The following is a 27,382-nucleotide window of genomic DNA, read 5'->3' as shown; positions in this document are numbered from 1 at the left end:
ACTTCCCAGCTATCTGGTCTTATTTATGCACTCATTTTTACAAAAGACTATTTCACAACAGACATCTATCTTCCAAAAGGTCCTTTGAGCCATAGATGCAGGAGTTGTTATGTCTATGCATCCTTTGGGGCTGTGCTTCACAAAATCTGTCAATCTCTGCATTATGTGCAGTTGTGTTTATTGTAATGGTCCACATTTACTGTAAAGAGAGATTCCTTCAATGGGGAATGGTATCTACACTTATCTGTGGATATAAGGATAGGATTAGAATGTGGTAAGGAATTATGCTGTAACTAGAGATATGCTGTAGATATAGTCAGGTGTAGATCATAGATTTTTTTCTAAGGTTCATTACCTGATTAGTATTAGGGGCCTGACTCAGTTTTCTGAAAGAAACATGTTTTTGTTTTTTCCTGTGGAGCTGACCCAAGATCCACTTAGAAAGCTATTGTTTACTACCCAGATAGGACTGCTATTTGTTGCACCTTTTAAAAGTACCTTGCTATGCAGGTCATTGTCATTTATCTGTGGTTCTTCTCTACTTATACGCAGAACATGGAGCCAAGATTTGCACAACATTTTTAGTGCTTCTTTATTCTGATGATAACCTAGCACATGAGGTCATCTATGAAAAATCTTTGAAATTGTCAGTTCTCAAAATGTTCTGAATTTTGGAACATGTCTCCTTGAAAATCCGTGGTTTCAAAATGTTCAATTTGTATCTCTCAACATGGTGCCAAAATTACAATTTAAACATTTTTTTTATTTATTTATTAAAGATTTCTGTCTCTTCCCCGCCACCGCCTCCCATTTCCCTCCCCCTCCCCCAATCAAGTCCCCCTCCCTCGAAAGCCCAAAGAGCAATCAGGGTTCCCTGCCCTGTGGGAAGTCCAAGGACCTCCCACCTCCATCCAGGTCTAGTAAGGTGAGCATCCAAACTGCCTAGGCTCCCACAAAGCCAGTACGTGCAGTAGGATCAAAAACCCATTGCCATTGTTCTTGAGTTCTCAGTAGTCCTCATTGTCTGCTATGTTCAGAGAGTCCGGTTTTATCCCACGCTTTTTCATACCCAGGCCAGCTGGTCTTGGTGAGTTCCCAATAGAACATCCCCATTGTCTCAGTGTGTGGGTGCACCCCTCGCGGTCCTGAGTTCCTTGCTCATGCTCTCTCTCCTGCTCCTGATTTGGACATTGAGATTTCTGTCCGGTGCTCTAATGTGGGTCTCAATTTAAACATGTTAAGTCTGTTAAATGTAAATGTGTGTGACAGATATGTCTATGCACCTTAGGCGGTGCTTGGAACGGTGCTCAACCTTTAAATTTTTATTTAATCAAGATCTTATTTTTGAATAGGGTTTAAACCTTGATCCATTGTCACAACAACAACAACAGCAGCAGCAACACACACACTCACATTTTCCATTTATAATGTCAGGATTCTGAACTCATACAGACTACCTTTAAAGTTGGCCTACACGTGATATTACTTTATTAAGAAGATTTAATCTATGCACTTTTTGAATGATGTCTTCTTGGTACAAAATCTGACCCTTAATCATAGAAAGATTTCAGAGTTCCATATTATGCAGTGATGTTCTGTCTACACCTTTTTGATTGGTGGATAATGTGTTGCCCACAGATCAGGAAAAAACTCAACAGCATCTTTGGTGTGACCAATAGCAACTGATAGCTGTAGCAGCTGAGGAATATTGATAGAATAAGAAGGGACTGAAGGATGAAGAATAAGAGGGGAAAAAGGAAATATGTATAAATAACACCATGAAGAAATAAGTGGGCTTTCTACTTTCTTCCTAATATTTCACTGAACTATAAAAGACCTACTTTAGAAACATCAGTATATTTTCAGAGCCAAAAACACAACACTTTGGCCAATGTGTTTCTTTCACACAGCTCACTTTCTCTCCCTCCCCTTTCTACCTTTCCAATTAAAAAATAAAACCTCAGGATGTTAGCTGTACCTTGCTTAATCATTTTCTGTGTGCCTCTCTATTTGGGTGACCCATTGCTTAGCCTTTCACATATTCTTTTGTTCTTGCCAGGATTTTAATTAGGATACACAGAGTTTCCAGTATCGTTTCTCTAAATCTTGTGAGGCATTCACTGATCAAGGTCTCACTGCATTCTTATAGCATATTTTGTCTCTCTTTTCTGATTTTCCTGTTTTGTTTCTTTATATACTCCTGTAAAAGTTGTTTTTTAGATTCACAATGCCTTTAAGACAATCAATGGTTAGGAAAGGGAAAATGCTTTATCAAAATACTAAGAAAATGGTTTGTTAATATTAGAGAAACATGGGCTCAGTCAAGCCACGATGTTGGGGTATTTTGCCTTTGCTTCAAACTTAGTCTATACATTTTTAGGTATATTTTTACATGAAGTTTCTTTGCCAAGGCTAATTTTCTAATTCTCCTCACACTGTCATTTATTTATAAGAATAAGACATATGTGGGTTATATTGTTGAGTTTCAGACATATGGCTAACCATGAGTATTTCTGATAAGGTGCCCATATTTCAGGTAGAACTCTGAATTGCAGAGAAAAATGGAACCATCTAAAGTATTGTTTATTTAATAACATATACATCCATGATTATTTAATAGGAAACAAAATTGCATTTAAAATCTACAGATGCTGGAAGACCAGCATTATCTAAATATATTCATCCACTTATTATTGATTTGCTTGTAGAAAGACATGTTGTCTTGGTTCAGATGGAACTATATTTCTATATAAGATTCTCACACTGTCACATGGGCCTTGATTATAAGAGATACTAATATAATATCTTAGGCTGCTGTTAAATACCATGAAAATCTAGGTCTTGTAAACTAGAGACATTTCTTTTTCACCCAGTGGAGGACAACAAGTAGGGTAAGTTGATAGAGTACTTAACTCACATTTAGGAACCATGGCTTAAACTGCCAACAGTACCTTAAAACTAGGCTCTCCATTCATTCTGATACTTGTGAGCTTGAGGCAGGGATTAGAAGTTCGTTGTCACTTTTGAGGACATCTTAGGCTATATGAAGTTTTGGCTCAAAATACTTGCATTCTATTTTCTCAGGCTTTAATGGAATGCATGACATTAAGATCATTACAAAGCCTTTATTCATGTGTATCAAAAATTCCAGATGTATTTGCCATATAAATTAACTAAGCTTCTTTATTTGTTGACTCTTTTTATCTTTTCATTCTTCTCTTTAATAAGCAAAGAAGTGACTCATTAAAAAAAGACCTTGAGTATCTATTTTATTTTTATGCCTTGGAAATGCTGAAGCATTTATGGGCAGTCCATTTATGGTGGTTCTGTTAAACTTGATCATATTGGGTTTCATGGTCCAAGTTGACGAGGATGACAGACCAGGTCTCTTCCTCAAGATGACACCAGATCTCATTACAGCTGATTGTGCGCCACCATGGTGTTGCTGGAAATTGAACTCAGGACCTTTGGACGAGCAGGTAATAGTGCTCTTAACCACTGAGCCATCTCCCCAGTTATTACAAGTAGTTATTACTTGTACTCAGAAAAACTTATTGGCAGAAAGTGTATTTAAGTAATATTTTCTATGTTTTTTACAGTAGCATATTTCAGAAAAATTAGAGTACTATAGTAATAATAACCTTTTTTCTGTATCATAAACATCAGCACATAAACCCACACATATTCACCTCTCTTCCAAATTTTAAACAGACAACTGTTTTTCCTTGCATATTGATATGTTTTAATTTCAATCTGAGAATTCTGTTTTAATTTCATAAGCTTTATATAGATGGTGACCTGATACTTAAGATATGCTGCTTTAAAGTGCAGTTGCCTAAAGATCAATCCTCAGGCCTTGGAATCAATAAAAATTCCTGAAATTTTAGGCCAATTATTGTAATTATAGTTATACACCATATTATTAGTTAGGCTTCTATTGCTGTGATAACACAATGTGATCAGCAGCAACTTTGGGAGGAAAGGCATTTATTTCATCTCACATCTCTTTGGTCATACTCCATCAATGAGGGAATGAGAGCTAGAACTGAAGACAGAAACCTGGAATCTGGAACTGAAACAAATTCCACAATGTAGTGCTGCTTACTACTTTCTCATTCTGCTTTGTTGTACAACCTTGAAACACCTGACCAGGAATGACACCCAGCCCCTCCAATCATTCATCAGGAAAATGCCAATACAGACTTATTAACAGACAATCTGATGGAAGCATTATCTCAACTGAAGCTCTTCTTCCCACACAATTCTAGCTTATGTCAAATTGATGTAAACCACCATAGAGAATTCTGCATAGGATTAAAATTCTTACAGTGGGAAAGAAGAACCTCTGGATCAAATCCCTACCACCTATCTCATCATTGGCCATTGCTACTGCCCTTGGCTAGTGGATTATTTCGTTGATGTATGGACTAGAGAATTCTCTTAGTCTAATTTTCAGCTACCTTCATGCTTACCCTGCATAAGAAGTAGTCTTTGTCACTACCCCATTCACTCCACGGTAACCTTGTCCTTGATTCTTAATTTCATACTTGAGCACTTATTAATTACCTCCTTGAAAGTAATTACACATGTTGATGCAGGACTTTGAAGCCTGTGACCCATGATAAGCCATTTCTTCACCTTTATCACACTTCTACTAATCAGATAGGTTTTTCCACTGATAAAGATACTTTCCACATTTTTAGTCCCTCATAAAAAAATCTCTTCTGTATTATCTCTCATATGGGAGCTACCCATTAGTTTAAGTGAGAATTTGATATCAAATTGATTTGGTACATGAAACCAACTTGAAAGTAAGTCACAGCTATGCTAAAGAATAAGATTAAAATGAAAGTAAGACATAACAAAGGTATCAATACACCTTACCAAATATCAGACCACTGTATTAATTTGTAGACAAATGAGTTATCTATTCAACCTTATCCATAATTTTCACTAAATAGATGTTTTGGTACAAGCTACATTTTTAAATAATAGAGAAAAATGGAAACAGGTTATTTTTCCTGTACTCAAAGATTTGAAATTCAGAATAAATAGCAAAATGTGCACCGTGATTAAAAGAACAGACTTGTAGGTGTTTATGTCTGACTGAATACAGATCTTACACATCCGTATGTGTACTGATACTATCATACCAAATTGTTCTGAGTTGTTTCTAAAATTATAAAAATTATTTTATAGTAGCCATTGTTCTTAACATGTTTAACTAGGACAATATAGAAGCATGTTTAAGGTGTAGAGTAAATGATAAAAATATGTTTTTTTTTTTTTACTAATGTGTAATTCCGGAGGTAAGAATTATAGGGTGAATTTGAAAAAGTAAGAAAGTATATTATTATTTTTATCAGTTAGAAATTCTGGTTTTAATTTTTATTGAAAATAGACTCTTTTCTCATATAATACATCCTGACTACAGTTTCTCCTCCCGCCACTCCTCACAGCTTTCCCCTACCTTCCCTCTCCTCCAGTTCCAAAGTTAAACGGTTAAACAAGGCAAAAGCCCTCATATCAAGGCTGGGCTGGGCAGTCTTAAGAAGCTTGTAATCTAAAATGGGAAGTCTCTTTCTATAAAAAAATGATACACAGGATAAAAGTTACCCCAAAGACAGTCAAATAAAAAATTGTGAGAGCTAAGAGTTGGGGACTACCCAGCATCAGAATCAAGTATATCTTCAAAATGTTGTATTAAAGAATGATAGGAATACATTTGTCTGATGAAGTATTTTAGTAAGGAAAGTGACTCAAAATATTAATGTTCAGTTTTATTCCTTCTTTCTACATTTTTCTAATTTCCCCCAAACAAGATCCACAATGATTAACTTAACTCAGGAGAGTCCATGTCAGCTTGTTGGACCCAGGATCATTGTTTTGTTTCAATACAAACCTTGCTAAATATTACGAACAAGACTTTCTTGTAACAAAACCCTTCATTAATTCTTCATCCAGCCTCCTAGATTCTTCAAAATTTGGTTCACATACAATGCTCTGTCAGACAATGTTGTAGCTATTGTTGAAATGTTTCATCCCCTCACTAGAAAGCAAGAATTTTCTCCTAATGATGGCTTCTAAACTTGAAATCAAGGCTAGAGAGACATGGCAGGATATCAATAAAAAGATGGGGGAGGTTCTGAATGGGAGATAAGGCCACTTACCTAAGCTGCAGCTGCATTGTGAACTGCAGCATGCATGGGCTAACATATTCTCTGTAAGAGTAAACATTATTTTAAAAATATACCCCTGAAATCAAAATTAATCCTAATATCAAATTAATAATGCTTATTTGGGTCTTTTTATCCCAGTTGGTCCACTGGCTCGGTGACTTTTCGCTTTCCCAGTTCTAAAATTTGAAAGGATTTTGTCTTTCTTGTCTGAAAGATTAGCTGACAGCACACTGTCATCATTTCTACAGGTCCTGACTTTCCACTAGAGAAGTTTATTCTAAAAGAAGAAATATAACCAGCCACTAAGATGGGCATCCTTTATCTTCATGCATAGTAGCCTTAGCTCACATTTTCTCAAACACAAAGTGTCATGTTGTAGAGAACACAACACTGGCAAAACAGATATCTTTTCCCCTAGTTAGAATGTTTATCATCCTTTTAATGCAGGCCCATAGTGAAAACATAAAGAGTGTATGTCCCCTTAAGATTATGTTTATATTAGTTACTTAATTCTGTGCTTATGTGGGATTGATGTGTTTGTGCTGGGTGCCCATGCCATTATGCACAAATGGATGTAACTGGACAACTTGTGGGAGTTAGTTTTCTTCCTTCACCATGAAAATCAGGTCATCAGGTATGATGGCAATTGCATTTACCTTCTGGGTCATATCTCAAGTCCCATTCCCAATATTTGATATTAGAAAACTGAGTCAATGATGTTTTAAAGAAACTTGTAGCTGGTGAGTATATCAGCTCATGGATGTAGAATATAGCCCAATCTGGTGTCTTGTCTGTCTATGAGCTTGTGTGTGTATGTGTGTGCGCGCATGTGTGTGCACGTGTGTGTTTGTGTGTGTTTTACATGCATATATGTAGAAAACAGAGACAGATTATTTTCCCTTCTTACTAAATTTCCTTTTTTTAATCATTTACATACCAACCACAGTTCCCCTTACCTTCCCTCTTTCCACTTCCCCACCCATCTTCCTCCTTACCCTCCTCTCATCTACTCCTCAGGAAGGACTAGGCATCTCTAAACTTCTAGCTCATCTATTTGTGTGTATTGGAAGGTCAGCAACCCCCAGGGATCCTCTTGACTCTACATTCTCATCACTTGAAATTTAGCTATGTAACACCGTGTCCAGCATTTTACATAGCAGCAGGGGATCTGAACTCATGTTCTCATGCTCACAAACTCAACGAGTGCTATGCTGCATGTGGCTCAGCCTTTTAACAAGACAATGATAGCAGAACATTCTGACATGCCTGTAGAGGATAGATAATCATAGTCTAAATTTTATACTGTGCTGCATGCTAAGAAATAAATATAATAAAAATTTGCAGAGATTTGAAGAGATATCAGCTGTATACACTGTTACTGTAATCCTCACACAAGCTGGACCAGAAATTACCACCCTCCTACAACTTCCTGTACCATAACCTCCTGCTCAATTCCTAATATCCTGTATATGCTATGAAAAAAAATGTACCTCATTAGTAGGAACAAATGAATGAATTTATGTAATAAAACAGAAATAATTAAATCTAAACTTAACTATTACATCTAAGTGGTTTGCCTCAAATTTCCAAGGCCAGGATTAATATACCTGATATTCTAAACAATATGCAAGGCTGGTTTAGTTCCCTAGTATTTATAGGATTTCATTTATAGGAAACTTATTAGGAGAAAACTCTATTTCTTTAAATAGGCAGCATACGTTTTCTTTTCCATAATGTTGGGGGAAGTCATCTGAATTCAGAAAGAGTTTATTTATGCACATGTTACTGGAAACCATGCACCTTATTAGTTTCCACAACCAGGCCTCCAGTTGCTCTCATTCTCTCATTATCTGCTTGCAAATGTAGTGCCTAGGCCACCAGGCTAGCAAGCATTGTCTGCAAGGTTTGGAACAGGTACTGTCCCCCTGTGCATAGTGACATGGCTGAGAATTTACAGTAATACATCACCACATGATGATTTCCAGTTCTCTCTCACAATGTACATTACAGATATATTCCTGAATGATAAATTGGTGAACAAGAGGTGCCCGTGGACTCAACTACATTTGCAAAAGCATTTCAATCATGTCTGAAAGTTTCTGGCTCATGTTAAAAGCACAGCATTAAGAAGCTTGACTACTTCATTGTTACAGTACTGTTTGTATCTATCTCTCTGTGTTCCAGAACGGAAACTGGATCTATCTCCTTAGCTGCTGTCTCAGATCATGGAAACCAAATAAAATAAAGTGGCAGAGTGTGTTTGGTGCTATCCATGTTTCCCAGGTTAATCTGCTCCTATTCCCATTCGAAAGTCAGTTGGGAGGATGAGAAATTTGACAGAAACTTTCCATCGCAGGCTAAGAGGTGGTATAGGAAGAGAACACTATGGGAAAAATGCATGGGTATTTATAGAAAATAATAGGAGGGCTAACCGCTGGAATTCCAGTGGGGTGTTTGTGTGTGTGTGTGTGTGTGTGTGTGTGTGTGTGTGTGTGTGTGTGTGTTTGTTTAAATAAAGAAATCTAACCTGAAGGAGAGCACCCACATCGCTTGGGTTTGACTGACAATGAGATTTGATCATCAAGTAAAGAAAGACTGTAATATGCTATTATCAGTCCACCATAGTTTCTCCAATAATCCTATAGGATCCTTAGAAACAAACTCCTCAGGCCTGAAGCTGAGTGGTCGTGTGGGTGGCTCCCCTATTTATTACCTTCAGGACAGAGGTGTGAAAGAGATCTGCAGATACAGAGTTAAACTAAGGAAATCACTATTCTTTTCCAAATCCAAGTTTAATCCCCTTCAGCCTGCAAAGACCCCCTAAGGCAGCCTTGGAGATTTGGAGATTTGGCACGTGTCTTCTATAATTAAGTATCAGGACTGAAGAATACTGGGAGGATATAGGGCATGTTTCCCACTGGGAACATTTGCCTGATTCCTGTCTGAAAAAACAAATGATGAAGACCATGGTATCACTTAAAGAAACGGATAGTGAAATGAGTTGGCTGTTTGCTTTGCAAAGATTTTTCTTAGCTATGCAAAGGTTGTGTTATGTTGTAAGTGGGAACATGAAGTCAACGCAAAACCCACATAAATATTTGCTAGTCAAGTTTATGAGTACCTTAATGCAGTGTTCCGCTAAACTACCACGTATTGGACTGGATATGACACGTTGAAAACATCCAGGACATCATGCTTCGGTTTCTAGTACGTGTTAATTTAAATGCCAACAAGTTATGCAGGTCATGTGAAATTATGTCTCTGCTGCTCCACAACAAACAAGCCGTGTTGTCATAGAGACACCTGTGCCCATGTCCCTATCGTGCAGCATAGTACTTGGAGAAATTAATAAGGAGGATGAGAGGAGTTGAGCCAACGGTTTACTTTTATTAAACTAATGAGCGGAATCCCATCATTGCTATGACCCTTTAGGGCTGTGTTCATTGTGCTATGTATGAATGTTTAAATAAGGCCTTTTCAGATGATAATGCCTAAGCACTCTGCTTGTGGGTTGTTCCTACTGAACTCCAGACAGGGAGCTAGAAATTAAAATGAAAACTCTGAGGATGCTAGACGGAGGCCAGCAGCGCTTGCCTCTTTGGATTTCAGCGATTGCAAAGTTTCTGCTTCTTCATTTTTCCACTGGCTGTTCCAGGGCTTATTCTCTAAGAATGGATTGCAAATGACTCCCTGCAAATGGGGTTTGTGTTCCTCCATCATAATAGTTTTAGCTTTTCCTGTGTGCGCATTTTCACGCTGCACCAAACCTTTGCTTTCCTGCTCAGGATGTCAGCACCAGTATTTTTCTTTCTGAATAATGTGCAGAATTGGTGTGCTGACTTGCTCGTAAAGAAAAGTATAGCCAAGCGAGCAGAGCTACGCTACCTAAAGCCCAACATCTTATTTTCCCGAAGGCTTTTCATCTTAGTTTGTCAGCAAACACAAACCTCTAACCTGACAGACTAACATCTTTGATGGTTAATTTTCCTCGTAGTGTTTGCTGTCATGATTGGAAGGAAATATGCGAGCTCTGCAGCTAATAGGAGGAAAGTTTCAGGTGGGGCAGGATGTGGGCAGTACTGCAAGCTGTCGGGTAATTAAAATCCGTGCAGCATATCGGCACATTTCGTTTAGCAAAGAATCTGGATGCAGAAAAATGGGTTTGATAAAAGCAGAAATCACCTTGGAACGATCTGCTCATTCCTCCTTGACTTGAAACTATAAGGCTGGATTGCAGCGACATGGGATCATTTTTGTTGACAACAGCTGGAGACACAACAGCTATATTATTATAATTAGGATCAGCATCCAGTTGGATTATAATAGGGGCTTTCTTGGAGAAATGGCACAGTGTCAAATTTATAGTCACTAGCTAAATGAGTCTCTTGTATCCTTGACAAAGGCACAAAAACAGTTCCAAATGAAAACACAAACAGTGGATCCTGGTTGTTATATTTCCTGGGTATTACTCGGAGTCCTATTTATCACTCAGCAAACACTTGCTGCTTTGAAGAAACATTATCCTGCAAGGTTTACACTTTTCAATTTCCCTCCATGCTATGCATTCTGCATGCATTTGTATGGAGAAGCTGGGGCTGCAGCTTGACGTGGAAGATTTTCTGCTGCAAGATTAACTTCAAAGCATCTATTTTCCTTCTTCGGGATAATCACTTGACAAATGCATCCACATAGGCTCCTCACACATCTATTGTAGGTTACAGGTGCATCAGCAGTCTTGAATCACTATGGAGAAATATCATCCTTGACAGAAAGGAGTGCTGCCTGTTCCTTCCCAAGTGCCTAACATTGAAGAATGTGGATTTCTAGAAGCCAGGCATCAGGCAGACGTATCTTGAATGAGTCTGTGGGCAAAAGCTTGTCTTAACACTGTTGTACCTGTAGTTCATCTTCAGAGTCTCATGGGATTTGCATGATCTTAGAGTATGCATTTCTACTTAAGTAGCATCAAAAAACTTGTTTTGGCAAGTGCCTGATGCCTGGCTTTGTGCTCACAACATTAAACACTTTTCTCTTTCTGACCCAAGGGCAATTTATCCTGAAGCAGAAAGTGATGTGAAATAGATTGGAAGAGGTCATGTCCTGATGAATGTGAGAGCGCATGCCAATGTTTGGTGTTCTTTTCCTTTTGACAATTTTAGTAATGAAATCACTTTCTTCTTATGAGTATATATATATATACATGTGTGTGTATACACACATAACTGCATATATACGATGTTTTATTTTGGTTGACAGATTCATGTATTTGTTGTGTAATAATCAGTTCACAATTATTAATATATTTATTACCTCTTACATATTTATGGTGGATAAATTTAAAACCATTTAAAAGAGAAAGACAGTTTTTTGAAATATTTCCAGTAAATTTTGCCCAGGGTTTCCATGAATTATTTCACTGAATTATCTGAACCTTTCTGTATTGTAATGATGACGACCAACTTTACCAAACAGACAAGGATGCCAATGACTAGAAAAGTTCAGATATTTGACTAAACACACAGAATTTGAATAAAATTAAGAGACAGAAATGAAATCTGTGCTCCTGTTCAAGACAATCTGACTCTGGAAAATGTATTCTTTCAACCAGAGATGTGCATAACACTTTGAGGTCTGCCAAATAAAAAAGATCCTTTTGGCCTAGGAAAAAGCTAAACTGTAGAGCTGCTAAGCTTCTCCCTCATGGACCAGTACAGTGATGGGAAGCCTCTCACAATGAAATGAGATCACATGACAGTAGATAGGGAAGCAGAAGTCATGGAGACAAATTTGGAAACAGTAAACTGCCGAGGACATATTCTCACCTCTCTTTTATGAGAAATGATCTGCCTGTCCCATTTCCCCAGTTGAATAGTTTTAAAGAAGGTAAGTTTTACAAACAAATCTTAACAAGAGGTTCCTTAACAAAATAATCATAGCAGAAACTAAAGTGTCGAAGTAAAAGGAGGGCAGTTCAGCTGTGACATTTGCTCCCAACATATATTTTGAATCATGGTTTTATATCAGAATTGCCTGAAGAGGATTTAATGAAATATTCTACCACTGTCTGTATCATATCATTCGGGATGGGAATTTAGGCACCGTATTTTGAAGGGGACAAACTGGAGACATCGATATTATGTCTAAATTTAAGATGATGTAATTCCTAAATTATCTACAAGCCTCATTTTGCTTAACCCCCAATATGTCTATCTATCTCTCTATGTATGTATGTATGTATGTATGTATGTATGTATGTGTCTGTCTTTATGGCTGTCTATCGATCTATGGATCGCCCTACCTACTGAGTCAAGTTAAATGTTTTGCCTGAAGTTATAAGAATGTGCTTCAGAAAACATTATACCATTATGTGTGCAAACCCTTCCACAGGGAAAGAAAAAAGAAACCTTCCACAGTACTTTGCTTCAACCTAGCTCACAGACTTGTGCAAAAGTGAAATTCTTAAGAAAACATTTAATATTTATTCCTCCACAATTATATCTTCTAACTTAAGAGTCAATGCGGGAAACAGAAGATAATTTTGATGACAATAGAAAGATTTTGATTTTTCAGTGGTTCCTCATGCTTAATTGGTCACTGAACTCACTAAGTATCATAGTGAGCATTACACTTGAATTCTTTTCCATGCCACTTTATCACTTCACAATGGGAAAACAATATCTCTTGCTAAAAATTTAAAGTAGACACACTGAATAGCAAAATTCTCCTTTGCCTTTCTGTGCAGAGTTTCCCACTTGTCTTCATTCTGATATCTGCCAGTTCTTTAAAGGTATCTTGGAATATTTCTATTCTTTATTCATGGTTTTCTTCATTTTTTTTAAATTAATTTTTCAGGCTACGCCTGAAAATGCATATCTTCCTTAAAGCTTTCATGTGCTCTCACAAAATATTGTAGAGAGCAATTTTAGAAAAATATAAATGAATTCTCTTATACTGGAAGATAAGGTTCTCTGGGGTTAGAAACCTCATGGTTTTTTTTTTTCTCGTAGCATTAAAAATACCATGGATGAAGATAGAAGAGTCAGCCTGAAAAAGATCTTTAGTAAGCCATTTTATACAGGAATCAAGTCCATCTCACCAGGAAGGAGCCTGATGGTCTGACCAACAAACAAATACCTGGTCCTTTGATGCTATCATTTACACTACTAACCTCTCATTTTAGGATGGAACACATTCAAACTGTGATTATCCCTCAGTCACTTAATCACCAGATTATCTTCTTAATGCACAAGCAAAAATAAGGGAATTGAAAGGAGTGTCTATTTTATGTAATTGTATCCTAGTGGTCTTTATTGGACTACTGCTATAACCGCATAACTGATCTGTTCTCCTAATCAGCCTCTTCACCTCCAAGTAAATTTGGCATCACTTAGATCAGAAGTGACCACATCAGGAATTGACCTGGACTTGAAAGGTCTCCCTGTTTTCTACACAGGGCAAATAAAATGTATATGTTGCCATCCAAATGGCCCCTCAAATTGACCCTAGTTTGAATATCTAGATCCACATTTGATAGCTGACTTTCCCCGTCATCTCTTCTCAAATTGTTTTGGAATTCTAGCTCCCTGTCCTCCCTTCACAAGAAAATCTTTCCATTCAATTGTTTCCAAGTCCATATAATATTCAAATAATTGCCATTATTGGTATTCTTTTTTTTTTTTTTTTTTTTTTTTTGGTTTTTCGAGACAGGGTTTCTCTGTAGCTTTGGAGCCTGCCCTGGAACTCGCTCTGTAGACCAGGCTGGTCTCGAACTCACAGAGATCCACCTGCCTCTGCCTCCCGAGTGCTGGGATTAAAGGTGTGCGCCACCATCGCCGGCGCATTATTGGTATTCTAAGTATTCATCTTCACTAACAACATCGATATGTCACTTTGGAAAGTGAGTCTTTGCACACATACACACAAAACATATGTACATGCAACATGCACACAAACCAAAATGCATTGCACTCAGTGTATGGTTGAGTGTGTTATAAAAGTATAATTCAAAGTACGTTGTTATATTATTTAAAACTTATAAAACATCATTTTGAGTATAAATTTCAATTTTATACAACTATCAACTACTCAGTAAATACCTTATTCTTTTTTTTCTGAGCAATAACTGCATTTGAAAGCATCTCAAAAACATTTTGATTGACAAGATCTTGCAAGAGATCAATCTGTTTTGATCACCACCAAGCTATACTATTCAGATGCACCCTTTGTCCCTTCAGGATTAAAATCTTCTTCCTCTAAATGCCTGACACATTAGCAAATGACTGTACAAAGCTGATAATCCTAGGCATGGCTTTGTAGCTCTCCTTGACTAAACACAGCTGCCTGGACCAAGGCCAAAGTTCCATCCTCTTGGGCCATCTCATCTCCCACTTCTTCAGTCTTGCAATGTGATCTCTCAAAGTGCACTGCAGTTCCCAACCCCAGTTCATAGTCACATATAATCTACTGCAGCCATTGTTGTGGTGTCGTGGTTGCATAAAATCTTCTGCTTGATCTGGTTCCCTTCATTTACCTCCAAAGTTTGACAAAGGACACCCTCCAGTAAAGATTCTGCAAGTTAATACAATTCCTGAGAATTATCTGTGTCACGAACATTTTTCAATAAATCACCGGGTAACCTAGTCTTTCATTTAGTGACTCGATTAAGAAACATGTTAAGTAACTACTGTGTGAATGACTTATAATTGAGAACAATGTTGGTCTGCCTTCATTTTCTGTGATTCTAATCTCACCAGACTCCTCTTATTCTCCTATGTTTCATAAGTCATCAGATCATCTTCGTTTTTATTTATGATTAAATAATTTCTTGGGATTTCTCCTACTCTTTTGTCTGTGGGAATCTTGACATTTCTTTAACATTTACTTTCAGTGTAAACTGTCTTTGAATCTTGTCCATGACCATCCTCTTTGTACTAGACCAAAAGATGGGCACCTGCTTGTTTCACTTGTCTTCACCTGAGTAGCTTCGTCAATTGGTCTGCTTCCTTCTCTTTCTTCCCACCACACAACTCTAAGCTTCTTTAGTACAGGGATTTGGGATTTGCATATATACTGCCATCCAGGCAAGCTCGATGTGTGCAGTTGTTAGAAAACACAGAAGATTAATGTATGAGGAGCTTTTCATTCTGTTATCCATGGGTCTAATTACCCGAGCCTGCTGATTAATTGGTGGTTCCTATCTTATTTTATATTCTGAGAACTTAAATGTGATGGAATAAAATATTCTTTTGATATTTATGTTCTGCTTTTTTACAGCAATCAACATTTCAAGGTACATTCAGTTGTACTTTGGCAAAACTCAAGTGCTATATGCTGTATTATTCTTAACCTTTTGTTTCATATTTCTTTGATATGATTCCTTTGCATATTCCTTAAACCCACACAGCTCTATTAGATACCCTTGAAATAAAAACTACAAATACATCTTAAATAATAGAGATGAAAAGCACCATCTTAATTCATTATTCCAACCTAGCAACACTGTTTTCTATAATACATTTGTTATGTAGAAATTTTGACAAAGCTGTTTGCCTCTATCTTTTAAGGAATATCTATCTATCTAATTTGATCTGTCTGTCTATCTATCGTTTTATTTATATGTGTACTCTGGATTTACATATAATATACTAGAAAAATTAGCACTTGGCAAAAATTAATATTCAAATTCTTACCATTTTCCCTCTTTTTTAACCCTTAGGTACATCTGTCACTAATGTAACAGCCACCGATGCTGATGACCCAGTTTATGGAAACAGTGCGAAGTTGGTTTACAGTATCTTGGAAGGACAGCCGTATTTTTCCATTGAGCCTGAAACAGGTTTGTGGCTTAAATTTTAAATTCTATTTATCATGTTTTGCTTCAGGGAAACACTTGTTGGTATCTGGCTTATGAAATGTTCTGGCTAAATATTTCACTGACTATACCAATAATATTTGACTTCACACTGTGAGGGACATGGTTAGCCCTGCAATCACTACTACTGATTAAAATGAATTAAGAGTCTTGGGTTGGATATCACCTTTTCAGCAGATGGCCTAATACTATTTTCACCCTGGAGTAAAGGGGGAAAAAGTGCTTGCTTCAGGGGAGTTCAATATCGAATTTAGGTATAGATTCAAAAACTTCTTGGATTTTGGTTAAGTGACAAGTCATTTTCTAAGTTTGGCTTTGTCTATCTGCAAAGTGGGGTTGGACCCTCCTCACGCATACCTGTGTGGTAATATTGATGGTATATGACAATTCATCACACTGTCATGTCTCTATCGTTGCATTGATCAGAATTGTCCTCCCTTAATATCTGATCATTTGAGCTCTCATTAAGATACTTGTATGACCCAAGTCAAAGCCAGCTAATATTACCAGTTCTGATTGGGCAGATGTTATAAATAAGTTCCTTAGGGGGAGATAAAAAGAAACAAGCTAGGTAATACTGATCCACACCTTTAATCCTAGCACTCAGGAGACTGAGCCAGAAGGATCTCTGAGTTTGAGACCAGCCTTGTCTACAGAGCCAGGACAACCAAGGCTACATAGAGAAACCATATCTTGGAAAAACAATACAATACAAAACAAAATCTACCCCCACCATCAACAAAAACAAAAAAGAAAGAAAAGCAAATAAACATTAAGCACATATACACATAGATATCGACGTCTCTTAAAAAGAGATGAAATAGAAAAGATCCTCATATGAACAATAGATTTTGTAAATTAAGATATTTATCCCGAAATACATTAACATAGCCTAAGATTAAATTCGTTCCAACAGGCTGTATTAAGTCATGGGGTTTTATTTATAGCATATACAATATTAGTATATTTTATTGATGTCAATGTTGTTATTAAAATCAGTTGTTAATAAAAACACTTTCTATTGTATGTATGTGTCTTCTCTATGCTGTGGTTTCTGTTTTCATTTTGTTGATGAGAAACAATCAACCTACCTTTTTACCTGTTCCCTTTGCTTCAAAATTATTTACCACTGTTGAGAGCAATTCCATCACTTGTTATTAGGTCAGCCATTAATCAAATTAAAAACTGAATTCTTCTTTGTGCTTTTCAAAATAATACAAAGAGAAAAATACGACTTTAAAAGTAAGAACTGCATTTAACATAAATAGGTCACAGCTGCAGGAGTAAACATAAATTTAGAAAGAGGAGCGTGTACCTTGTAAAGTGCAATCAATTAGGGTTATGATTTGATGTTTTTCCTTAGTGAAGAAGGAAGTCTATTGTAAAGTTTATACCATTTGAACCCTTGAATAACCCTGGATATGGCAGAGTAATTTATTGTTTAGAAAGAAGGGGAGTCTAGATATTTATTACATGTCCCTGTCAAAGGTGTAGAGGTAGAATGGGAAGAAGCTAGGACTCCCACCTAAATCTCTGATTTCATAGCTAATATGAGAATGCTAGATTTCTTTTAATTCTTTCCTGTATCCCTCACTACTTCTCTTCCTCCCTCCCCCTCCTTTCCTCCCTCTCTCCCTTCCTTTCTACCTTCTCTTCATTTTTTTCTTTCCATTTTTTCATTTCTTTCCTTGTCTTTCATAGCAGGAGCTCACAACCAAGAGATTGTTTTAGATTATTCTGACCTCAAACTTCTACTCTTTCTGCACTCACTTCCCAAGTCCTAGAATTACAGACGTGAACACCACTAGAGCCAGGAACCTTGAACTTTACTTTTGATAGGGAAAAGCTTTGTTGAAAGGGCTTCCGTCAGAAAGAAAACTGTTCACGTGGACATTTTGGTTCTCCTTTTCTAGTATAATAAAGATATTAAGTCAACAATTTCCATTGAGCATTCGCTATGTGAAGTCACTGAATTAAACTTGGGGAGAAAAAAAAATACAACGGCTAGTCTCAGCTTGCAATGTCTCACAATCTATTTCAGAGAAATGTTTTTTTCAACAAATATAGTAAGCATTGTGATGTCTTTTAAATAATTGATATCTGGAGGAACTGTTGTTTGGTGTCGATAACTAAAGTTCCCTACCATAGTAGAAGTTTCATGGGCACGTATTGCCATTTGTGTAATTAAATAATCTGAACTACATAAATTCACAATATTTTTAGCCAGTATATTACCAACACACCCATTTAAAATTTATTGTTTGGAGTTTGACTGGAATAAAATTGTCTGATATGTATTTTAGTAAGTTAATTCTGATGTTATTTTGAATAATGCTTTGCAGAGAAATGATACTTAAATAATTAACCTAGCAGTTGCTAAGTAAGTACTGGGCAGATGAGGGTTTCAGTTTAGCTTAAGAAGTTCCAATGAAATTCAAAATAGACTGAAAATTCAATAGTCAATAAAGAATTAGTTCAAATTATGTTCTTAAAACGGCAGAGCACTTGTAAAGTGTATTGATTACAGCTTCGATAGTACACAATCCTTTCTGAGCCAACAAGGAAGGCTCTTATAAACATTATCTTATTTGGGCATCATATGGCCTTGGAGAAGTGGCTTCTGAATGAAATTTACACATTGCTCTGTAACTTTTCACATTATTACACTTGAGTATGTTCAAATAAAAGCAAAAGGTGGTTGCTCTTTCCAGGGAACCGAATTCTTATTGTTTCTGGAAAAAAAACAAAAACAAAAAAAAACCAAAAAACAAAACCAAAAAAAAAACAACAACAAAAAAAAACTTCTCTCTCTTTTTCAAAAACACAAGCTGATAAAAGAGATGGAGTGAGGGAGACTTAGAATTATATAGAAATAGAAAAATAAGCATCACAGAAAATCTGATGTTTTATTTTTAAAAGCCTATAGAGATGATGCCAGTGTTCTTAGAGTCACAAAACCAATAGAATGAATATGCACATTCAAGTGGGATTCCTTAGATTAGCTTAAAGCAGACAGTTGCAGCATCCACCAATAGCTGCTGTTCTACTGAAAGCATGAGACCCTGCTGCCATGAGCTCAGCAGCTCCGTCTGACTTTGAGGGCCTACAGGAGAGCTATTGATCTCAGGTCCATATTGAATGAAGATAGGTTCAGGTGCCGTGAAGAATGACAGTAACGGTAGTGGCAGTAGCAAGATGACAGGAGGTTTGACGAACTTACCTACACAACATGAAGGCAAACAGGTGAAAAACAAAAGCTTTTTTTTTCCTCCTACTTCTATTTATTTGGGCTGCCACTGTATAGTTCTGCCCACATTTTGTGTGTCTCTTCCAAATTCAATTTAACTTTTCAGGAAAAATTCCTCACTGATGCACGTAGGGGCTTGTCTGTAAGTTGATGCCAGAGGCAGTTAAGGTGGAAACCAAGATGAACTACCACTCAAATTAAATGCCGTTTGGTGTTGATCAGAAGACACGAATTACTTAGATACTCTGAGAAATAGACAGAAAAATGGAGTTTGGAATGAAAGGGGCTTAATGGGGTTTATGACTAAAAGATCAAATGAGTCAGGAAGCCAAATTTTCAGGGAAGTTCTTCATGTCAGATTCTCATCAGTTAGAAAAGAAAAAAAAAGAACGAAGGAAGGAAGGAAGGAAGGAAGGAAGGAAGGAAGGAAGGAAGGAAGGAAGGAAGGGAGGGAAGGGAAAGGAAGGGAAGGGAAGGAATGGAAGGGAAGGAATGGAAGGGAAGGAAGGGAAGGAAGGAAGGAAGGAAGGAAGGAAGGAAGGAAGGAAGGAAGGAAGGAAGGAAGGAAGGAAGGACAGGGGAAGAGGCCAGGCAGTTCTGATAGCATTGTGAACTAATACCTGGGGATCCTTGGAGTGGTTGAAGCATTTCGTATTGCACACAGGCATCCAGTTTCTAGCATATAAACTATGCTCAGGCATGGGCTTGGAGGTGTCTAGAAAATTTTTTCTTGAACTGAGAAGTCCTGTCTTATGAAACCGGTGAATGCCATGATAGGAGTGGTACCACGCAGAGCCATCAAGTCTCGGCCAGTTACGAGGCGTGTGCATTGTAAAATACACTCCATGTAACACAAGCATCAAAAATGTCATCTTACTTTGTCCTGGATTTAAAATACTAGAAATAGTAAAGAAATTGTAACAAATGGGCAGAAACTTCTGTAAGGACACTGTGCCTCTGAAGGCATTCATCATTGTTAGATTCAGTTGTCAGTTTTACACAAGAAGGAAGAGGAAAACTCCGCTAAACAATGGCCTCCATCAAAGGGCCTGTAGGCATGCCTTTGTGGTGGTTTCTTGCTGATTGACATAGGAGGACCGTGCCCACCATGAGCGGTAGCATCCCTAGGCAGGTGGGCCCAGGTTTTATAAGAAAGGTAGCTGAACATGACCCTGGAAGCAAGTCAATAAATAGCATTCATGCATATTTTCTACTTTTATTTCTAACCACATGTTTATATCTTGAATTCCTGTCCCGACTTGCCTTTCTGGTAGATAGTGATCTGGGAATTATAAAATAAAAGAGTCCCTTTCATCTCCAAGTTTATATTGTTCAATATATTATCAGAACAATGAAAAACCAAACTAGAAAAGCATTTTTAATGAAATATCTCTATACATGTATATGTTTGGTCTGTCTATGATTTCAGGAAAGGAAACAGCACAATTCAGTCATAAAATGTTATCAGTTATACAGGGTCAGACTTTTTCTCTTTTCACAAGGACCTGGCATGTTAGCCAAGGGTCAGTCAGACCTGTAGGTAAAGTGGTTAACATCTTGACAGAGACCATTCACTCAACAGGCTGTACAATGAAGGTTGTTCAGGGTCTTTGTGAAGTACATTGTCCTTTGACCGTTGTCAGCAAATCCTTGGTGAGAGAACATTTTCAAGAGGTTAAAAAATTCCAAAGGATAAGAGACAGAAAACAACCTTTATTTTGTTTTGTCCTCACAAGAATGTTAGAAGCAGAACTTTTGAATTTGGAACAGACAAATTCTGCTTCCTAGGTCTTATTACCTTCTCCCAATGTAGACTTAGGTTGTGCTGATGTAATAATTTAACTCAGGAAGGTTCCCTCACTTATTTCAGATATCAAGACCACCGAGAGACACAGAATTGTCTCATTTTGTGTCTTCATTTTGCAAATGAACACACAAGTGCTTAGAAAGAATGAGTTAAAAAGTTCCCCAGGCTTTTAAATAAAAATATGCTGTCCAATTGTGATAACAGGAAAATCGAAGCATGAACATGAAACATGAACAGCCATTCTTTACTAGAACAATCACTATAGTTTTGGCATGATGCTGCTTGTATCCACTCACCTCATCAAATTTGTGTTTGTTAATTCCACACAGTTATTTGAAAAGCACCTTAATGTCTTTTGAGTATCACCAATGACAGAGCAGTGGCACTTTGAGAAATTCCTTGCTCAAACTGTTTGAAGTTGTATTGAAAGTAAATTTGCCTAATTCCAGACCCCAGTTTTTTTGTTTTTCTCTCTTCTAAGCTGCCACTTGACATCCACATGGTGTATCTTACATCAGGAGAGGTCTTTGGCTTGGAAAGTGACATACTGACCTTAAAACAGTCTCAGGTTTCCTGTATAAGTAGGCATAAGAGGGAGGCAGTGCAGTGTTTGGAAAGATGTGAGTGGAAGCAATTGTAAACTGCACCATCATTTTTGTGAATAGCTTTTATTATGGTACTTCAAAAGGCTCAAAATAGCTTATTTGTAGTCTAAAAATATTGCTGTTTTTCTTTTCTCTCTCCACCACCCCCAATACCATATGTTTGCTTATGCCATTTTGGGCACAGACGGGGAGCGATGTCGCATTTCTTTCAACCGCTCCAGTTTGAGGAGAGCAGGGAAGCAGCAGTCGCACTGCACGCTAAGCAACTGAAAAGAGAACTTGTAAATGAAATGCTGGGCCAGAAAACAGTAAATGCTTAATTATCTGAGGAAACCAGGGTGAAGTTTCAGGACAGTCCGAGCTTTGCTCCAGGCAAGCTAGAGTATGAAAAATGACCTGCTGAAAAATAAACCAACTTAATTCATTGACCTTTTTTTTTTTCCTTTCTTTCTTGAAACTAAGACCATCTTTCTTCATTGGATACAAATAACATTTGTCTCAGTGGAACCTGTAAAAGGAGAAAAAGAAAAAAAAATACTCCTTGGGGGGAAAGCCACGTAATGAATGGTTCTCTTTTAGAAAAATCAAGATAATAATGGAGTCTTCATGGAATGCCTGAACAGAATTGAGTCAGTTTAATGCCTTCAGAGTCAGTGATAAATTGCAAACACGCAGGGCACAGGGTCTCTTTTTAATCAGGATTGCTTAGGTTAACATGGCTATAGGATCAGCTTCGTGTGTGTCTTTGAGGAGTGAGCATAGATTTTCAGGCAAGCCAAATGTGCTAGACTATGCACAAACGCCTAGGAATGACTTCATCGTTCTCATTAATTGGTATTTATTCAACCTCCTCATTCTAAGTCATGCTCTAGGCACTAAGGGTGAGGCCTTGCACATAACAAATGCTAAATGTGCATTAAATTCACAACATATAATTATAAAACATTGAATTTGAATATATCTTACATAGCAGATACATAAAGCATACACATGGATATAGGGAACAGGAAACAGGTTTCATTATTTATGGATAATGAGAATTGCTCAAACTTCTATAGCAAAAGAAAATCAGAATGTTTTCTTAAAGTTCTCAAGGATTTCTGAAACTCTGATGGCAGTGGAAGAGGTGGCCGATTTGGCTGTGGGAAAACTGCTAAGAAGGTCTTGCATTAAACCAAATCAGCTGGCATCTTAGTGCAGACATGTACTATCAGGGTTGAGGAGCAAGAGAGAGCAAGACTAGGTTTCAGGCCCGCCTGTGCTAAATGCTGCTTCAAAAAAGATATTTCAATAATTTAATTATATTTCCAATGGCAAGTAGAGGAATTCATGACAACTGTGTTTTAAATATTAATATAATTACTATTAATGACACCTATGAAAAAGGAATAATGGAAAAAATAAGTCATCTTCACATGGAAATGATAAAGTAAAAGAAAAGGGCGAGAAGGAGAAAAAGAGAGAAAGGAGGAGGAGGAGCATGGGATGGAGGGAGAGAGATGCTGGTGATAAGTTTTAGTGGATAGATATATGTAATGTCAAGTACCCTGGGTTCAATACTCTACAATGCAAAGAAAGATTAAATGGTCAGGGGAAAATGTCTTTCTTAAATCCTTCTTGGGATCAGATTTTTATTGGGAGAGAATTTTTTTCCATGACATTTCCTAGAATTTTTATGTACCATTTTTATAGATTTTGTGATGAAATATTTCATCTTATTAATCAGAATTATTGCAATAGCAATGAGGTACAGTGTACTTCCATGTATGCATATGGTATACCTTAACTAAATATAACTTAAAGGTCTGTCAGTATTAATACTCATTTATAACCATTCATAATGTAAAAAAAATGTACTGTATTAAAATCATTCTAACAAATTAAAAATAACCTTAGTGCTCCTAACCATGATTTTCTTTCTTGTTTAAATGAAAATAATATGTGTTAATTTTGATCTGTTTTTTGGTAGAACGTTTTCACCCTCAAAAGCATAGTGTTCTAAGTGTGATAGCCTAACAGAGGACTATCGTAAGAGGTAGTGGCTGCTTACAGCTTACTTACAGTTCAGGTTTAAAACTCGGTAGTGAACACTGGATAAAACTTCCATGAAACAAGTGTGTTCTGGAGGCTTGTGCCAAGATTTACACTCTTGCTTATTCCTATGCTAGATCCATGAGTTATTTTAAAAACATATCATTAAAGTTACCATTGTAAAGATTCCTGAATTTAAACGGTATGGCCACAGCGATCCAGGTGACAAATGCTTGGTATATATAGTTTACAGCCAATATGTTTTTAACAAATATATAAATGAATAAATTAATGGGTGAGAAGTGAGACTCTAAAGTGATTAATTTTACTTGTACTGAATTGTAAACCTCTCTGCATTGTTTGGAATGCCCAGACGTGATGGTGATGAAAAGGATATAACTGAATTTTAAATTTTTAATAAGACTGTACACAAGATTTACAGATCTACACTCACAGTGAAAGCCATGCCTTTTCATGCTGCTGATTAAATTTTCTTCTTTGTAAGCATGACAGCTAGGTGCTATGTATATATAGACACAGGTATATAAGTTACTGTTGGAGACAAAGTGGATGGAGTAAATCCTGTGAGCACATTAACAGTCCTAAAATTTATAAAACAACGAGAGCAAAAAAATATTGCAAGAACACAGACCTATTGCATTTTCCTGGGTGTGATGCAATCAGTGTGACTCTCTTGTACTTAGCCTTTAACGGAACTGTTTGGAAGTCCAGAGAGACTTAGCAGGTGGTGAGCATAACTATAATAGAAAGAGACATTTCCCGACAAGGTCTTTGGATGTGTGCGATGAGGAGAACAGCTATGGAGCACACAGCCTGCTACTCACAGATGCCACACTTGAGGACACTGAGATGGGGCAGAAGAGAAGTGAAAGGGAATATATAACTTCTGAATGATATTCTTCCAGTAACAGCATATCGAACAGCATCAGGAATGTTTTACAGCTTACTGTCTCAAGTTTATAACAGGAATTCCTTGTTATTTTATGTTTCTATTATAACGTTCTTTTTTTCCTTTAAAATCCATCCCTGTTTCATATGAATGAACTAAAAATGATTTGCTGAAGGAGCAGGCTTATTTTCACGAATTTTATAATGAAAGTTGTTTATCCAAGACCAAAAAAAATGAGCTTATTTCCAGAAGATGCAAATATGTGAAAATTGCTATACATTTGAAAATGTGTATGTTGTGCTGATAAGATGGCTTAATGGTAGAACATTTGCCTGGCAGGCTCAAGGATTGTATTTTATCCAAGACACTATAGGAATGAATAGATGTCCACACAGATACAGATCAATAGCAACTTTGTGTTTAAATGTTACAATTCCCTATCTCTAGTTCCTACAGCCTCATTCTGCATTATCAAAACTTAAGACTAAATTAAATTACCTCTTCAGAAATACTGGGCAGACAATAACTGTTCTCTGTTTTGTCAAAGGTGACTTTAGACAGAACAACCAACAATAAAGCTTATTAAAAGTTCCAATTTGAAAAAAAAAATTAAAATATTTTATGCACATTATATTTGGGATATTATAGAAAGGATTTAATTAACACTGGAGGCAAAATCCCTTAAACCTAAGGTGCATTTCTAGTTAGTCTAAGATATCAGTAGGAACTGATTAAAAGGCTGAAGAGGCAGCAATGGCAAACACTCTAGTTCCTTAAGCATTCAAATTTCAGAAATAACCATATAAAATAATTTTCTCTTGGCTAAATCATGAGAAACTAACTCTTCTCTCTCTGAGAAAGACTAGCAAAATATATTCATATGAATAAAAGCTTGTATTGTACTTAAAGCGATCTGATCTAGTTCAACTCCACACATAACTCTCCAGCTCTTGCTTAGAGGTGCCATCCACAGAGATCAGGGTTCATCTCTATTAATTAATAATACAACTCCTCAGAGGTGTCCACAGGTCTATCTGACTTAGACAATTCCCCAATTGGTGATTTTTCTCTCAGGTGAATTCAGGCTATGTCAAGCTGACAGTAAAAACTAAAACCAAGATCCTAAAAGTTTAGAAGAGGTATACTTGATAAATACCAGTATCTGAGTATTAGGGAACTGTAGCTATGACGTTGCTGATTGCAGTCCAGCAAATCAAGGCTGCTCATAGGTTGTGCATAAGACTAGAAGACTAGACTGGACTGTTTATCCATGGCTGCTGTTTCTTTCATCCAGGAGCAATGATGCATTATAACAGCAACATAAGTAACTCTTTGAACATCAAACTAGAAACCCAGTTGGGGTATCATAGATAGTAGCCACTAAAAATCTTCTCTATGCCACTTTTATAGCTTTCTTAAAAATTACAAAATGAGCGTTGGAATTTTTAGTATATGTAAAAGACAAATAAATAAAAACTCAGAGAAAATGAAAATTTGGCAAGGTTTAGAGCAATAAAAACAAGATCTCCGTTTTATATTCATATCTTTCTGATTTCAAACTCTACCCACTTGCAAATGCAGGAGATTGTATGCAGGGATTATATCAAGGCAAAGAAACTAGGGCCAGAGAGTTTAGAAAAAAAAAGAGGTGTTGTAAGTATGTTAATATTCACCTTCCTATTATTGTTGCCTTTCAACTAAATAATACACGCATATTTGTCTCTTTCACTGTCAGAAACATGATGGTGTGTGTGATAGACAGAACTGGCCTCCTGAAGCTTACAGGCCTCTGCAGATGCCATTGTAAATGATTAAGCTTCCACTGCATATTTCCTCTACAGAGTCCAAATGTTATAAGAACATTGCAAGGAGATAAGATAGACAATTTGCTGTATTATTATTTGCACAACGGAGTTGAATTTTAGGAAGACAACATAGAAATATAATTGAACATCTTGACAGTCAGTCTAATCAGTTCAGTTTCACCTGGACATAGATGATTTAGAATGTGTTCCTTTGGGGAATCCTAAACTGGGGCTACTTGCAAAGAGGGCAGTCTCAACAGTCATCCCTTCATCCTTCAAAATACTGTCAGACTTTGTAGTTCAGTAGAACACTGTGAGTATACTTACTGTAAATATATTTTGTCTCATAGGTAGATAATAATGCATGTATTAAGAAGAAATACTGAGATACTTGTACTTCAAACTCTGTGGGTATATGTTTAATTATACATCTGTATGTTCTGATGACTTTAGCTGTGCCCTTTAAGGTCAAAGAATGAAACCAGATGTCCTCCTCTATTTTTAGCCCCTTATCTACTTGAGACAGAGCCTCTGGGGGCCCCGAATCTCACTGTTCTTCACCTAAGCTGCCAGACAGCAAGTCACATTGAGCCTCTCATCTCTGCCACCTCTGCTCTCAGTCCTGTGGCTACAGGCGTATGGAACCACACCCTAAACTTAAACACATGTGGTGAGGATCCAAACTCAGGTCATCACTCTTTTACAGAAGCCACTGAACCATTCCTCAAGTCCCTACCCCGAAATTGTTAAAGAAGTATTTGGAGAATGAACAGTTATGTTTTTGAACTTTTTTATACCTGATATCATACTGAGAATTAATTATAAAAAAATAAGCATACTTTAAAATGAGAAGGCCTGAGGGGAATACCACTATATAAAATAAATAACATATTAGAAATAAATAGAACTTAAGGATCATATTGGAAC

At 36.9% G+C, this 27,382-nt stretch overlaps 1 protein-coding gene across 7 annotated transcripts in view; it reads left to right on the top strand.

The window, feature by feature from the left end:
* Cdh8 (cadherin 8) overlaps nucleotides 1–27,382 on the top strand; it is a 349,279-nt gene that overhangs the window by 155,711 nt on the left and 166,186 nt on the right. For all 7 annotated transcript variants that reach the window (XM_075977043.1, XM_075977045.1, XM_075977042.1 and 4 more), the window contains exon 4: nucleotides 15,895–16,014. In XM_075977043.1, coding sequence (XP_075833158.1) covers nucleotides 15,895–16,014 — 120 coding nt within the window. The remainder of the gene's footprint in view (nucleotides 1–15,894; nucleotides 16,015–27,382) is intronic.

The sequence above is a fragment of the Microtus pennsylvanicus genome, chromosome 6 (genome assembly GCF_037038515.1).
Source record: "Microtus pennsylvanicus isolate mMicPen1 chromosome 6, mMicPen1.hap1, whole genome shotgun sequence".
NCBI lineage: Eukaryota > Metazoa > Chordata > Mammalia > Rodentia > Cricetidae > Microtus > Microtus pennsylvanicus.
The sequence above is the reverse complement of the archived record's forward strand: the minus strand, read 5'-3'. Positions and strand labels throughout refer to the sequence as shown.